The sequence below is a fragment of the Nilaparvata lugens genome, chromosome 1 (assembly GCF_014356525.2).
Source record: "Nilaparvata lugens isolate BPH chromosome 1, ASM1435652v1, whole genome shotgun sequence".
Classification (NCBI taxonomy): domain Eukaryota; kingdom Metazoa; phylum Arthropoda; class Insecta; order Hemiptera; family Delphacidae; genus Nilaparvata; species Nilaparvata lugens.
Genome location: NC_052504.1, coordinates 27,741,013 through 27,757,088, shown reverse-complemented (window position 1 = coordinate 27,757,088; position 16,076 = coordinate 27,741,013). Strand labels below are relative to the sequence as shown.

Sequence of the window (16,076 nt, the reverse complement as noted above, 5' to 3'; positions counted from 1 at the left end):
GAGAATTGTGTTCTGTCATGGCTTACTCTATGGCTTTACTCTAGTGGGCTATGGTTCTGTTTATCAATAAATAAATAACGAGCAAAGCTCGGTGGCCCGATATTTGCTTATAAAAACGATAGTAAATGGAAGGTTTCGGCTGCTAACAAATGCTAATGACTAAGTACATCAGCCATAATTAGCCATGGCACAAAACACCAAGTATCTATTCTGGAAGGAAACTCTGGTTTCCGTTGTTTGAATCAGCTGACCTCGATGCAGTGCAAAAAGCGCAACTACTATCAAGGCCTGGATATGCATCCAAAGTGGCACAGACTTCTATATAAGTATTGTTAAAAAGCATTGTTTTCACTGAATGAGCAACACGCTTGCATGCTCGATGCCATCAGAAACATTAATTTTGCATTACTGACATCATCCTCTATAAATGCTAACTTAGAGAGCAATGCCATATTACTACACTACGATATTATAAACAATTTTCATCAACGATTGCAATTGTTATTAAAATTAATTATTAACAGTGAAATTGTGAGATCAACATCATGATTTTAATATATTTGTGATAGAGCTCGATTCAGTCTGGGACTTGAGTGAAATTAATGAAAATCTGATAAGCAAGTCATGGTAACCAACCAATTTTTCAATGAAATAATTAATTTTAAATCGAGTTAGCCGACATTCTTCATCATTATGAATTAGGTTTTTGCAATTTTGCGAATCCCAAAACTTCAACTGATGCAAGGAATGTTTCTCGTGGGGAAATTATAATTTTTCCCTCCAAAGTCGAATGCAGACCAAACGAAACATTCTAAATTGTGATTTATAATGGAGCAGTTTATAGAGGAATTCTGTGTCAGCTCAAGTTTGTCCTCAAACAAGAATCTTCATTATTACAAAAGAGATAACAAAAATCCTTATTATTGGACAAACAAATATACAGATAAGCTCTGAATAAGTCTAAACAAAAATTTCTTTACTTCATAATCTAATTCTTATTCATTGGATCTACAAGATGATTATTTCAAATCTTCTTTGTACAAAATGGAACCAAAAAGAGTAATAACAAGATCATAAGTCGATCCTGACTCCATTTACTACAACTAAAAATGAACAAGATTTTCTCATGCTTGAAACTTTTTCAGTTTGTCAGTAGAAGGGCCTAGACTACTTGAATACCTACTGTAATTCTCTAAAAATTAGATTTGGGTTAATTCGACGAAGAAATAGATGACCAGCAACAGGTCGGAACGATCGTCACTATACAAAAGTAAGTGCATTTTCACTTCAAAAGTTTTTTAAAATTCAAGTTTGAAGAAATAGAGTTTCTCGTAGTTTCATCCAAGGTGAAAACAATTTTCTAAAGTTATCGTGAGTGACGCAGAGCATAAAGTAGAGTAAGTTACACGATAGAGAATCGAATGATGTTACCAATTGATTCAATTACTTTTCAATTTAACGCGAAACGAAAGCATCATACCATGAAAAAGGCTAGACAAAATCGAAAAACAAATCTATGTATTTCCAATGTGTACTGATCAAATTGAATTGATAAATAAATTACTAACTGCAAAAGAACATAGAACATGATCTTTTATATGATATAACTTCTCAATACTTATATTCGTAATAAATTAAGTTTCATGATGTTTATGATGAACAAACACATCTGATGGAAATGATGGAATCTGTGGCAAGTTTTATCAAGCTCGGTGAAGTCATTTTCATGATCAAATCGAGTACGGTTTACAACGAGTGCACTAAAACATATCATAACATAATTTCATAAACATAATTTCTACGGCGATAGATAATAATCCAGTGCACACTTGTAAAAAGTACCCGGCTTGACCATGTTTAAATTAAATGTCTTGACCGAGCTTGGTGGAACCAGGCATTAAAGTCGAGGAATTTCATATTGTACTTCATACGTGCATTTTACCCTATAATATGAAATCATCAAATAATTCATACTACCTATTGTCAAATTCTCGCTCATAACGATGCACAAAATGTAAAAGGGTTGGTTAGGAATTTGAATTTTGAAAATATATTATTCAGTATTTTAGTGGCTTTAGCGAATTAAAAAAGCTCACCCAGAAGACGTAGTCACTCATTCACAAATGAAGAGTTCATTTACCTGCAACAAAACATATAAAAAATTAATACAATATTGCAGATATTAATACTTGATGGAAGAGGAAAGAGATGTGAGGCAGCAACATGGAAAACGAGTCTCCGTCAGTTAAATATTTGAAAGATTTTCATGAACTACATTATATTTATTAGTATAACCGAGAAACGTCTATCATGTACATTTAATTAGGTTTAGTTTTATAATGTGAAGAGTAAAATATAAGATCAGTTTCCCAGAATCGCAATTGAATTTGGTATCATTCGAGCACTATTTGTATAGACGTCTTTCCTTTTTCCATCACCTTCAATATTTCTTTACATTGTACAAATGATTATCCGAATAATTATCAATGAAATAATAATAATCGTGATAAGTAACAGAGCAAAGCCTACAAAAAAGATTGCACCGCCCGGGAATCGAACCCGAGTCGCAAGAATGGGAATCTTGCATGATACCACTACACCAGCGGTGCCCTTGAATCGATTAGAGATAAGTCCGGGATATAAATGGTGCTTAAAACCAAGTACCCTTGCAATTGAGCATAACAGCCCCTTCAGCTCAGCTCGCCATGCGAGACCACCCTACACCCTACTTTGGATTGTAGGACTACAATACACGCTCCAGTGTAGGCAGGGCTACGATCTAATGATTTGAATAAGATTCCACAGTTGCATTACACATTATAGCATTGAGCATGTTATTGTAAAAATATTAGTGTACATTATTAGTGAACATAATAGACGATATTGCTTGGAAATATTTCAATAGACACGGTGCAGACCTTTTTTTGACGAGGATGTTGCCCACATTAGCTTTAGGCTTGTGCGTGGGTAATAAGGCGTATTATGATGAGATGAATGGACCTCCATTTTTAGGTGGGTTTCGAACCACCGGCAAGCGATTTTACAACTCATGAATCATATTCAGAGGAGTTGGCTCAAGCGATCACCCTTCCAATTTTTTCCAAGGCGCATGATTCTCAACATATCTAAGCGATAGCTTATCAGCGCGACCACTTAGTCAAACTGATCCTATAAAACTTTACTTTTATTATTTGAATCAAACATGAAAAATGCTAACTTCACCAATAGTTCTCAGGCTTATATTATTATTTTTCCTGTTTGCAATATACAGAGTGGGTGAAAATTCCGAGAACAGCTCAATATCTCATACACAAAGGTACCTAATTTTACGGTGGGTGTGATTGGGGATCCTACTCAAATTGGAAAAACTACTTTACAATGACTTTAAACATCTGGTCCGCCATCTTGGATCCGCCATATTGAATGCAACTTCATTTTTTTTATTAGGGAGGTGGTCGTGCAATGCATGATTTCGATAAGGAATTTCAAGAGAAAATGGATGGAGAAAACCGCATATCGATATCTCAAACCGTTTCGAAGATATTCACATTATTAATCAATACCACTCATGTATTTCATTTCTGATTTGCATGGTACTGAATATATAATGTGAATATCTTCTGAACGGTTTGAGATATCGATATGCGGTGTTCGCCATTCATTTTTCCTTGAAATTCCGTATCGAAATCATGTATCGCATGACCACCTTCCTATTTAAAAAAATAAAGTTGCATTGAAAATGGCGGATCCAAGATGGCGGACCAAATTTTTAAAGTCATAGTAAAGTAGTATTTTCAATTCGAGTAACATCCCCAATCACACCCACCTTGGAATCACTTCTTTTTATGAGATACTAAGCCGTTCTCAGACTTTTTTCTCTCTTTTCTGCTTTGAATAGTATTGATTAATAATGTGAATATCTTCGAAACGGTTTGAGATATCGATATGCGGTTTTCGCCATTCATTTTCTCTTGAAATTCCCTATCGAAATCATGTATTGCACGACCACCTTCCTATTTAAAAAAATGAAGTTGCTTTCAATATGGCGGACCGGATTTTCAAAGTCATTGTAAAGTAGTTTTTTCAATTTGAGTAGGATCCCCAATCACACCCCCCGTAAAATTACCTTTTTGTATGAGATGTTAAGCCGTTCTCGGACTTTTCACCCACCCTGTATAATTTATAAGAATACGATTGAGAAGTTACCAATTATATGTAAGATTTGATGAAGTTAGTATGTCTAGGAACCGTATTGCAATATAAAAACCCGGTAACAAAATTTTGTTCACATCATTTTCAAGATATTGAGGGATAGTCGAGTAGAATTCAAATTTCCTACAGTTCATTTCAATGGATAATGTAGAGCAATGAATTTTCATAGACATGAATTTGAGTCTTCTGTACAACCAAAAATAAATTAGAATTGTACTGAAAAATTTCAATAATTGCTTCTATGTTCCTGAAAAATAGAGACTTGTACTGATGAAAAATGGATATGAATCATAATACAGTAGTCTTGAGTTTGAATTTGAAGAGCACTCGTAAGTTCATTTACGGTAGGGTTCACGTAAAAAGCACTCGCAAGTGAAACTAATAAAGCTCTAAAGATCGAAATATTTCCTCCATAATATAAAATTTTCAACTTGATTACGGTATCAAATTAATGTATCATTTATATAATGCAGGGATACCAAGGATAACTACAACAATTAATTTTCATTGAAGTGTCTGAAGCTTGAAAACACTAGCACACTTGCGAGTTAGAGGATTCATGAATAATTTGTCGGATATTGTTTTAGTAAGTGAACACTAAATCATGAATGATTACTGCTTCCAATCAATCTATCGATTCTCGAATAGAGAATAATTTTTCGACCTAGTTGAACATTAACAAAGCGAGGTCGACTGAGACAGCCTTGAACTTATTTTTATACAAAGTGTAAGTTGAAACAATTCTTCTCTGTACTTGAAATTCGAGATGAAAATGTTATTGTTTCACTATAAATAGATATCAGAAATTAGTATTTTGTTCGACGCATTAATAAAGTTATCATGACTTTGAATTGGAGAGTTTCATGTAGCGAGTACAATAGCAGAGGTAGGGAAAGGTCTATCGAACTGATAACCAAGTTTACTCTTACATAATAGGTTTATCAGTATTCCTCAACTTTATCAATAATTCACAATGCTCGAGAGAATGGAAAACTATTCAATATGTTCTATTCGTTTCATTATTCTACTCTCTACAGTTTATTACATTGAAATTAATAATCATATTTCACAACAAGACTCCAAAAATTCTATATTAGAATTTATTTCAGACTACACGATTGCAGACTGATAGCATCACTTTGTAAAGATTTCTCGCAATTTATTTAAAAAAAGGAGTGTTGTAATTAAATTTCTCACGAGGTCGTTTCAAACTACAAGAAATGGGAGATCCTCAAATTTTATGAATAAAAAAAAAGTTGAATATAGACTACAAAATTTAGAAAATACAAATAGTTTTAACATAGAATGATTCACGTTCTTGGATTAGATTATTGAATCTTGGACAAGTTTGAATATGAGAAATTGGAGATTAGGTAACAGTTTCAATATTAAACACATTACAATATTCTGCTGAATTGCAGTAACTATATAACCAGCTATATGGTTATACAGTAGCCTATAGTTAATGTAGGCTGAATATCCTATTTGAAAAAAGTTGCATTATTAAGTGAATTAATTCATTTGAATAAGCTTCATATCATGATTTTTCAGTTATACTACCTGAATACAGTACTATATTATATCATATACCACATAATAATACTATACCGAATAAGACGAACACAGTATTATAAAATATTAAAAGGAATGAGTTCACAAAATTCAAATCAAGAGGTGAGTCTAGCGTTATTCATTTTCAAGATAGAGCTGGGTTTTAAGCTAGAAGTTGGTTTGTTGCCTAGCAACTACAGTAATAACATGGACCAATCAGAACAATAATTCTATTACTTATTGGTACTTGACTCAGTTACTATATTATCAAAGTTTGTTTGGAATCTTTATGGCGCATTTGTATCACGTGATCGTGCTAGCCAATCAAAAACGTGACAGTCAATGGCCATATTGTGTTTATATAGTAACTGTAGTACTTGGTTCTAGGCAGCCAAACAGAACTTGGCTAAGACCAATGTACCTAGAATACCTGTATTCTAGGATCCTTATCTAAGACTAATTAGACCTGCATTATTTTAGAACCCTCGACTACTGAGGAAAAAACGAGCTTCCTCCTTTTTATATACCTCGACCAAGTGATCATAGATGGATATATATTACGTCTGGTTGGCCTCAACGGCGTCAGACAAGTCAAAGTGCTAGCAAAAGCGCAAGACACCAATAATCTTCGAAAATTCAGCCGGAAAGAAGAACCCTTCATGCAGATTGGTTGTATTATTTATCCCATGCAATCTGAGAAAATATATGAAATGATGAACCTGGTTAGAGAGCGACGCGTGTGCCAGGACCATGTGCGCAGAGAGCGGCTGAATAGGTTTGGTTTGGTGACGCTGGTGCGACCGTCGCGCAGTGGAGCGGCGACTGCATGGTGTGTCACAGCAGCGACGCACGAGCAACATGCACGAAGACCCCGCTGACCCATGCTACACCATTTGACAACATCTCACAACACTATCAACTATCCACTATCATTTCACATCACTTCCACAGTTATCAGTAATGACACTTATAATTTTATTCTATTATTAGACTCGGAGAAGAAAACTTGCTAAACTGTTTCAACCAGAAACAAATTGAGAAAAACTACGACAAAAGAATATATCTGTGGCACCAGTTGACTATATTTCGCAGTTTGAATAACATTGGAAGATCAAAAGTTGGTTTTCATAATGAATAAGATAAAAATTTCGAAGTAGGAATTTTTACGAAAATAATTTAATCACACTTGAAAGATCTATTTAGAACCTAGATCTTAGTTGCGGGTCGTCGAACGATTGGTGAATGTGTAGTATTTTTAAAAGCCTAATAAGAAGCTTCACTGTTTTCTAAAAATGTGTATTCTTAATATTTTGTTTGCGTATAATTCTGCATCAAATTACAGGAAAATTGGAAATATTATCAATAGAATTGATTCAATCTAGGAACAATCACCAATACTAGTTTCTCATGATGGGGTTTTCTGTGTTGGTCATAGTTTAGAAGCAAGTATAGTAGTAGTATTCTTATGTTACAAATCACTGACTCAAGTCACCAACGTTTTTATCATTTTATCGTTTGTAATCTCTGTGTAGATATAATAAACGCAGGACGTAACGCTGTTGATACGCTCCGTTTGATGCAAATAGCGACAAAACAGACAAAGCATGTCACTCACTTTGAAGTTCCTCAAATTTTTTTTCATCTACCCTAAATTCACATATCAAAGATTACTAACACGCTTCTCCATTCACACGTGAGCCGGCATGAGAGAGCATGCAACAACACAAATACTGCGTAGAGCACTGTCCTACAAAATTCATTGGACTTCAAAATGAATGAATATTATAAAGCTGACGACACGAGTTCAAATGGAGCATTTACCGTGCGTTAATCTACTGATGAGAAGTCAGTCAGAGACCAGTGAAATCACTCCCCTCCTCTTCTGTTTCACCACTCACCCATGCCTAGGCCTGATAACGCAATCTTCACCAGTCACAAAGTCCACCCCACACATGCGTCGTGATAGGCTCAATTACTATTGACAGTCTTGCAAGTGAATTGAGCATAATAGAAGAGTGGTTGTAGTGGTCTTTATTGAATGCGTTTCTGCCTGAATAGGATAATATTGATTTGTATATAATACGTATTCTTGAACTGTTAGAATATCAGAATTCCCTAGGTATTAAGTAAGGGAGGACGATAAAATGTCTTACTGAAAGAGCCAGATAAATAAGGAAATGGAGGAATAGAGCCCTTAAAATTCGAGAGTGACAAATATATCGATGAAAAATTACTTGAAAATCTTATTCATTTTAATTTAATAAAATTAGTTACAAATGAGAATATTCTAGAATGAATGTTCCAATACTGTAATTCAGTTCGGAACTAGTATTTGTTTTATGCAATAACTTTCTACCAAAAAGAATATTCCAAATAAGATGACGAAGTTTGGATAAGATATAATAATGCAACATCCAGCAGTGGAAGGAGGATAAATCTAGTCTCTTTCATCAGATGCAACATGCAAAAGATGACTCGGTCACTATTAAATCAATAAATAAATAGCCAACTGTGAAAATAGGTGTAAAAATTAGTATTTTTCGAAAAAAATGTTGATCCATGAACTCCGAATTCAATTTGTTTAGATGGAAAAATAAGTTTTTGACGCAACAATTCTTGACCTACTCACAGTGGATATGTAGGTCAAGAATTGTACACAACAAATAAGCACATTTTATGCTAATTGCTGCAGCAAAGCAACTAGATAATCATCGTCAGGTAATTTCCTGTAAATGACTTGGAAATTCATGATGCAAGGTGATAGTCACTGACATGCTATGCATTTTTCAAGAATTATTGATTATTTTGAACAAAATATACAGCAGGTATATTTTTGAAGATGACAAAAATTTGGTACCAAGTTTTTGTCATTTCGAAAACCTTGAGTGAAGGTGAATTTATAATTAATATTATAATAATAATAATAATAGATTATTAATTACTATTATTACTTTAATAATTTATAATTTATAATAATTATCATTTTCAATTTTGTTACAAGACACAAGAATCTGATGTCATTAGAGTGTACTCTTCCTTTATTGTGACGATACACAATTGTTAGGAGAAACAATGCTTCATAAAAATAACATAATTGATCTATTCCATCATAGAAAAATAACTGGAGTATTTCAATGGCCTCGATTGTTTTCCGCATGTGAAAAGAAAATCATGCAATATTATATAAACTACGTTAAAACTAAACAGGATCTATTAGCACAAGTTCTGTAAATTGGAGCGATTGCGTAATATCTGCAAAAAAGGAAGAATACTATTGTTAAAGTTTTAGCAGAATATCACAATGAATGAGCTGCTTTTCTTGTATTGAAAAAATGTTCACAGAATTTCTACAATGAAGGGTAGGCTACTTCATACAAGATTGTTAATGACTGAATCGAGGAGGAAAATCATAAGAAAAGGGGAAAGGTAACTTGAGGTCATATGCAAAATAATAACCAGGAAATGATTTAGATTACAGTATTGCATTCTGAAATAAGATCATGCATCGTCAAGTGGTAGAACTCATCAGGAATCGAAAGAAAAACGAAGTGAAAAAACTGGTTAAATTTGGATTGGAGATGCAGAGTGGGACGTGAGTGAGTTCCAGTGAGTCACTTTATAATTGCACTTCTTTCAAAGGAAGAAGCTCCATTAGTCAAGAAACCTGTAATTGATTTGCAAGTAGAATTGAGTGCCTTGAGTGGAATTGGAAATAAGAAAGGTGACAGACAGTTGAAGATTTCATTATAAATTTTCGTTTTTTTTCTTGTTGGTTTAAATTCCTTAAATCCCTGTAGCAATCTTCTGTAAACATCCATGCCATCACTCCCTCGTCTCTCTCATCTCACCATTTGCCTTCGTGTTCATTTTTAGTGAATGAATAAATTTCCTATTGCAATTCCAACATATTTGACTATTATTTTGATCTTGCTAAATATTTGAATTTTTTCAAGTTGATTTTCAAGGTAGAGAGAAGTTTTAGTTGAGTAGAGAGGAGAATGCAGGGTATATAGGATTCCAAAAAATATATCATAGGTATTCCACATAACAATATAGAATTAATATGCTCCGGTATCATAAAATGTATACCGTATCTAATATTTGATCTTTTTGACGAATAACATTTTATGAATAAATCAGAATTAAAGAAATAACGATATCATTACAAAGCAAAATCAATAATAATACCACGTATCTATAGAATTTTAATTTAAATTAGAAGTTGGATGATCATTTTTGTTTAGTGATACTGAGAGTTTTCAGCTTGGGAACCAGTTGAAATTGACTTGAGTATGAACGAGTAATGTACCAAATTGCGACACCATGTGAAAATTGTTTTGTAACTATTATGATTATTGTATAGATATTATTATATTTTTTTTTTTTATTCACAATACAAACAGTTGAGGGTCCTGCCAAACCCAAAGGTTTTTCGGCGGGTGCCCAGTTACAGGGAAAAAATGAGTTACAAAAGATAAATAAACTTAGACAAAATAAATATTACACTTCAAAGATTTTAAGTAAAAAATGAAAGAAAACTAATGCAAAATGAAAAAAATATGGATATTCAATATACAATATGGATATGGTTAATTAATTATTGAATATGACTATTAATAAATAAATTGTCAACTATTTGAAAAATTAATCAGATTATCCTACGTTTATGATATATTTATAATATGATTTTTGTTACAGTTGAAAAATGAAATTTAACTGAATCAGAGTTTTTTGGGTGGAATGGAAGACAGAAGCAAATAGTTAATTTTCCAATATAAACGCTTAAACCTGTATAGCACTGACCAGTTTCGTTTGAAACCGGTTGGATAAGGCGTTAACCCATGTTTAAAGTGTTAGGTAACACACTAAGAAGGCTCTTACACGCGTAGAGTTAGGCTTCATCCATACTAATCTCACATTTATACAAGGCTGGAATAGTTTTTTCAAAAACAAACTATCAAACTTTGAGATAAAGCGTTCGTCATGTTTACCATTTTATCAATATTTGAAAAAAATGTGAACCTTGATCGCATACTGAAAAGCTTTTTCTATAAATTGGTATTGTATAAATCAATGCTCGGTCTTTGAGGAAAATCAACAATATCAAGTGAGGAAAAATAATAATCTCCCACCTTGGAAGGATTTCAAAAACCATCATGGGAATATCACATTTCTACATGTACAAAAGATGTCTGCTTCAAATTCCTTCCAATGAATGAATAATATGGATATTATTAATACTTATTCAAATATCTATCAATTAATTAGGTCAATATTATTGGGTTATCAATAAACATTTGTTTATTTTTTCCAAAAAAATTGGACACTGAAAAAAGTGGTAATTTCTCACTTATTCTCACTACATACATCTCTTTATCACAATATCTTTAATTAAATAAAAATAGCAAGAGATCAATAATGTTCAAGTATGAGAGATAAAATGAGAACCAAAGAATTATTTCAAGTTTGAAATTTCTACTCTACTTCATTGTTGAATATTAAATTACCACAACACTATATTTCCAAATTGATAAATAGTTTCTATACTCTACTATTTAGAGTTTGGAGAGCCAAGATGATGCAACTTTTAGACATGCAACATGTACAGACTATCAGATACTTTGAATAGTAATTAAGTTAAGCCCAAAATAGAAGAAAAAATGAGAGAAGAAATTTTGAAACTGTATATAATTGTTATATAATATTTCACTATTGGATTGTGGAATGAGATTAGTAGTTTCTAATTACCTAAGAATTAAATAACAGAACATCACCAAACAAACTCATTTTTTGTTCTTATAGAAGAAATCATATTTGAACAAATAAATAGTTAAAAATAGGATTACCGTATAAGTAGTACGCAATGCTTTTTGATCCACTTGAGCATTGGTCTCTATTGATAATTATATAAGCTTATAGTGAACGTTTGAAAACATTTATCAACGATCAAAATAGAACAAATGCGAGAAAAACTTATATGAACTTTAAAACTGTCCTTGTTCTATAAGCTTAAATAACTTACCATACTTCTACATTTTGCATTATACAAGAGTTTGAAGAAACTTCTAGATTTAAATTCTAATTCTCAATAGATTATATTATTCCAACATAATCACAAACAATGATGAATTGACTAGCATCGTTAAGCCATGTTTAGGCCTACACCAGAGTTGTCAACAAAATGTTGTACACAAACAGTTTTCTTCAAAAAATTTGTAAATTTTCTCTGTAGAATACAAGTAAAATGATATTGTGTTTTTTTAAAGAAATTGGCAAAAAATTATGGAAATTTGTTGAAATCTCAGTTGACAAAACTGTGGTGTAAACGTTGCTTTATCATCATGATCGTCATCATTCATTATTGACAATGAATTTTTCAACTGCACGGTTACATAAATCGAATTTCCAAAAAAGAAATAATTTCCATGATAGGATGCATGATTCTAGATGATGAAATCAATCCAGACTCGTTTTGATAAGGAATATGAAAAAGGCTTTTCATTCAGATGACAGTTTATTTGAATGTAGTTTGGACACACTTCCATGATGAACTCTCGTGATAACGAAATTCACGTTAAGAATCGGTAGATATAAACATTATTCAGGAGTTGAATGATAAATAATTTATTTTGTTCCATATTCTGATATGTTTACGGCAGTTCAACCGCTAGATTAATTCCTGTCTATTCGGACTCACAGATAGGGAAATAAGGTACATTACTCAATCATAAATGGGGTACAGTTAACGGGAATTGGATTAACGAATTGCATAAAAAATAAAAATAAAAGAACAACATATTGATGTGTTGTATTATATTATGTGTGGCTTTATGTTAAAGGCTGGATGGAAAATAAGTACCTCTTTATCTTGCAACAACATCATTAGCCATTAAAACAGCTAATAAAATATTGAGCAAAACGAATTTTATTGTTAAATTTTAAACTGGCGTTTGGTTATACATCAATCCTACCATCAATCAACATTATTATTTCAATCAATATACGTGTTTTTTCTATATTCAATACACTGCAAATTTATTTATCGTCATCATCAACATCATTATAATCATCAACATGTTCAAGCGACATTACTTGAATCACATTCACACACAACAGTTAAGCCCGCCCCGCACACACACATCGATTTCTGCCCATACGATATTTTGCCGTTATTAAATTCCATCAGATTAAACGGAACTTGACTTGAAAGTTCTTGTGAAGTGAAATATATAATTATTAAGCAATTAGTATTTTTATTTTGGCAGGAATTGACTGTATATATAAATTTATACTTTCAATTCACTGTTGAAAATAGTATTGCTTCAAATGTTATTGTCTTTTTATCAGAAAAAAAATTTATTGAGTAATGACTATGAGTAGCCTAATATTTGCATATTTATGGTGTCTGAATTATGGTTCATTGACGGCACCACAATTTCAACATGACAGAGTTAACTAACAATAGCGTCATACCGCACCTTCAAAACTACAACCGAACAGGTGTATGATTAGCAGACAGAACCGAATCCATTCATCAGCATGGAAAACATTCCTAACGGCATGAACCTCCACTTTCACCTTGATCAAGCAGCTATCAGCTAGTTAGCTCCATTGAATTACGTATGCAGACATCATGTTCTAACCAGGGAAGCAGAGCACAAAATAGAATAAAAAATATTTCAGTTTTTTGGAATCATCCAAGTCAGTTTGAAGTTTCTAAGAATACCGTATTTAGAAGAAGCCAACAGTTAATGATTGGAAATGAATGTAAACCTAATGCATTGCCTTTCTGCTGAAGGTAAGCATGATTATTGATATTGGAATGAAAGCTAGATGAAATTCTTATGTTTTTACAATATTAAACTATAATCAATAATTGTTACATCTGCTTTCGACATTACCATATTTTTCATTACATTTATGTATTTTGTATTCATGTACCATCTATCTAATTATATTCATCAATATTTTGATTATTGTAATCAAATATCATAATAGAAAATAATATATCACATTTTGAGTATTTACAATATATGGCTAGAAGACAAGAATATCTTTTTACATCACAAATGAGCGACAAAGAACGTTTTAAATATTTTATAGATTGGACTGAAAGAATAGCATTTGGAATAATATATTTTAATTTGTAATAATTGAAAAATAATAGATATTGAAAGCTCTTGCACTACTCTTATCATTTTTTCATATAATTGATATTAAGGGCTATCAAAAAAGTTTTACTCTCATGTTATTTTCTTATGAGTATCACATCAAAGTCGAATCAAGGACATTTCATGATACTTGCCAAAGATTACAAAACATCTACAACTATTGAAGAAATATTTCAATTGATTGATCTATTGTAGCTCATACAAAAGCTTAAGGCTTTTGGAGGTTGAAGTTCATATTTTATCAGAAAAGCTGATTGGAAGATAGCCTTTGTTTATCAAAACAATTTTTTAATAAGTTTTTTATCATTGTAAATCATAGGTAGGTAGTTTAGTTCGATTTTTTCTACAAAATTGTCAGAAAATGGATTAATTAAATTTACTAGTTTCAATTTTTTGTAAATCAGCAATGTTGATACCAATTTCTTCAAAAATATCTAAAATGATAAAATTTCAATAGTGTTGAATGCAATTAGTCAACTAAAGGAATAAACATTTGTAAATAAAACCCACGTTTACAAAGAATTTGGCTACATGTCGTACAATAATACATTCTTTATCATTTTACATATCATTAGACATTCAAACTTTTTGGGATGAATGATAAGATGTCAGAAACGCTATACTGCAGGATTAATTGATAGATTGGATTAAATTCTATATCTCTATTTATTCAAACAGATACACTGAATGATTCGGTTGCATCATTTGTAATGAGTAGCAATTTATTTCTACAGGAGAATGCCCATAGGGATGATTATTACCATAGCTATAACGTTCCATTAATAACTATTCAAGTGTATCAGCCTGATTATGACGAATAAGTGACTTATCCCCCTTATGAGGTTGACAGGTTGAGGGTTATTTATTTATTGCATTTATTGACAATCACAAATCTTTATAGTATAGAACAATATGATTGGGAGAAGACAACAGGCATAGCCCAAAACTGTCTTCCTCACAAACTTTGACAAATAGAAGTTCATGAATAGAAGAATGAAGACTGTCAAATTTTAACTCTGTTAAGACTAGAATAAAGAATACTTCATAATGGAATTTACTTTGAAGTATCCTTCAGACCCCTGAATAAAGTGAACTCAAATTTCAAAAACCTATTAAGTTCGTAGGTTCGAACTCTATTCTAGAGTATGACGACATACCATAAGGAAAGCATGCCCTCTAGAGACCATCGACGCTCGAGGTGCTCCTCAAGGCAGATTCCGCTCTCAGGTGAAGACGACATGACGACACACGTGTGCTCCTCGAGTCACTCACACTCGCACGCGAACACTCGCGAGCGCGACGCACGGAGACAGCGGGCAGCGACTCAAACTGGCAACAACTGAAAACTGAACTCGGCGGCCGCAAGAGAAAGCCAAGTCATAATCACCGTCATCATCATCATCCGACGTTGCGGCTTTCACAAAGCAATCCCTTCTCAGCACCCCCCTCCTCCCACTCTTCATCTTATCACACTGCCTCCTCGATGGTGTTCGTAGCTTCGACGGTCACAGAAATGATGTTCTGGCAACATGCGATGATATCAAGCGCTAATGTTGAAGAGTACGTTGAGAACTATGGACATGATATCTTGCTGGATTGTAAAAAGGAATGTTGGAGGTGTCAAGGATGGACGCAAGGTTATTGAACCAAGACTCGAAATGATAGGCATACTTGTATATTTCGATTCTTGGATTCAGGTGAAATACTGGTTAGTGGTAGAAATGCAGGACGCCATCCCATCAACAGCGAACAAAAGTTCCTCAAAATGTGACATGCATTTGCATTACCATTCAATAACTTGTTTTTGATAAGAAATAATTTGAAATAATTTTTCAGTTCCCTGGGATATTTGAATATTTGGTAAGGTAGAATAGTCTCTATAATCTTATTGAGAAGCAGTTTGTTATAGAATAAGTTTTTCAATTACTGATTTTATAATGGAATTAAATTTCAACTCAACAGATACAATATTCTATTGTTGCTGTTGACACTTGATCTCTTAGTGTTTCATGGAAATGATTGTATTAGGAGGCATATAATAATAATTTTAGAAGTGTAGAGAACATTTCCTAGACTCAAATACTGATTAAACTATTTCAGTTCAAAACTTGACTAAAGCATTATGTTTCCAAAGACGACAAC

At 32.6% G+C, this 16,076-nt stretch overlaps 1 protein-coding gene and 1 non-coding gene across 10 annotated transcripts in view; both read right to left on the bottom strand.

Moving 5' to 3' along the window:
• LOC111050628 (NAD kinase) overlaps nt 1-16,076 on the bottom strand; it is a 97,303-nt gene that overhangs the window by 39,749 nt on the left and 41,478 nt on the right. Inside the window, exon 2 of one of the 9 annotated variants that reach the window (XM_039424369.1) lies at nt 2,097-2,140. The exons of 5 other annotated variants lie outside the window; for them this stretch is intronic. Coding sequence is in view for 3 of the 4 variants with exons in the window: in XM_039424281.1 (XP_039280215.1) it covers nt 6,483-6,646 (164 nt within the window). In the remaining variant the exon portion in view is untranslated. Of the gene's footprint in view, nt 1-2,096; nt 2,141-6,482; nt 6,773-15,091; nt 15,331-16,076 lie in introns of those variants that run through there. 3 more of the 9 variants (XM_039424307.1, XM_039424311.1, XM_039424281.1) reach the window with 3 other exon arrangements.
• On the bottom strand, nt 2,539-2,609 carry Trnag-ccc. The gene has a single exon. It is a non-coding gene; the product is annotated as a tRNA-Gly (tRNA).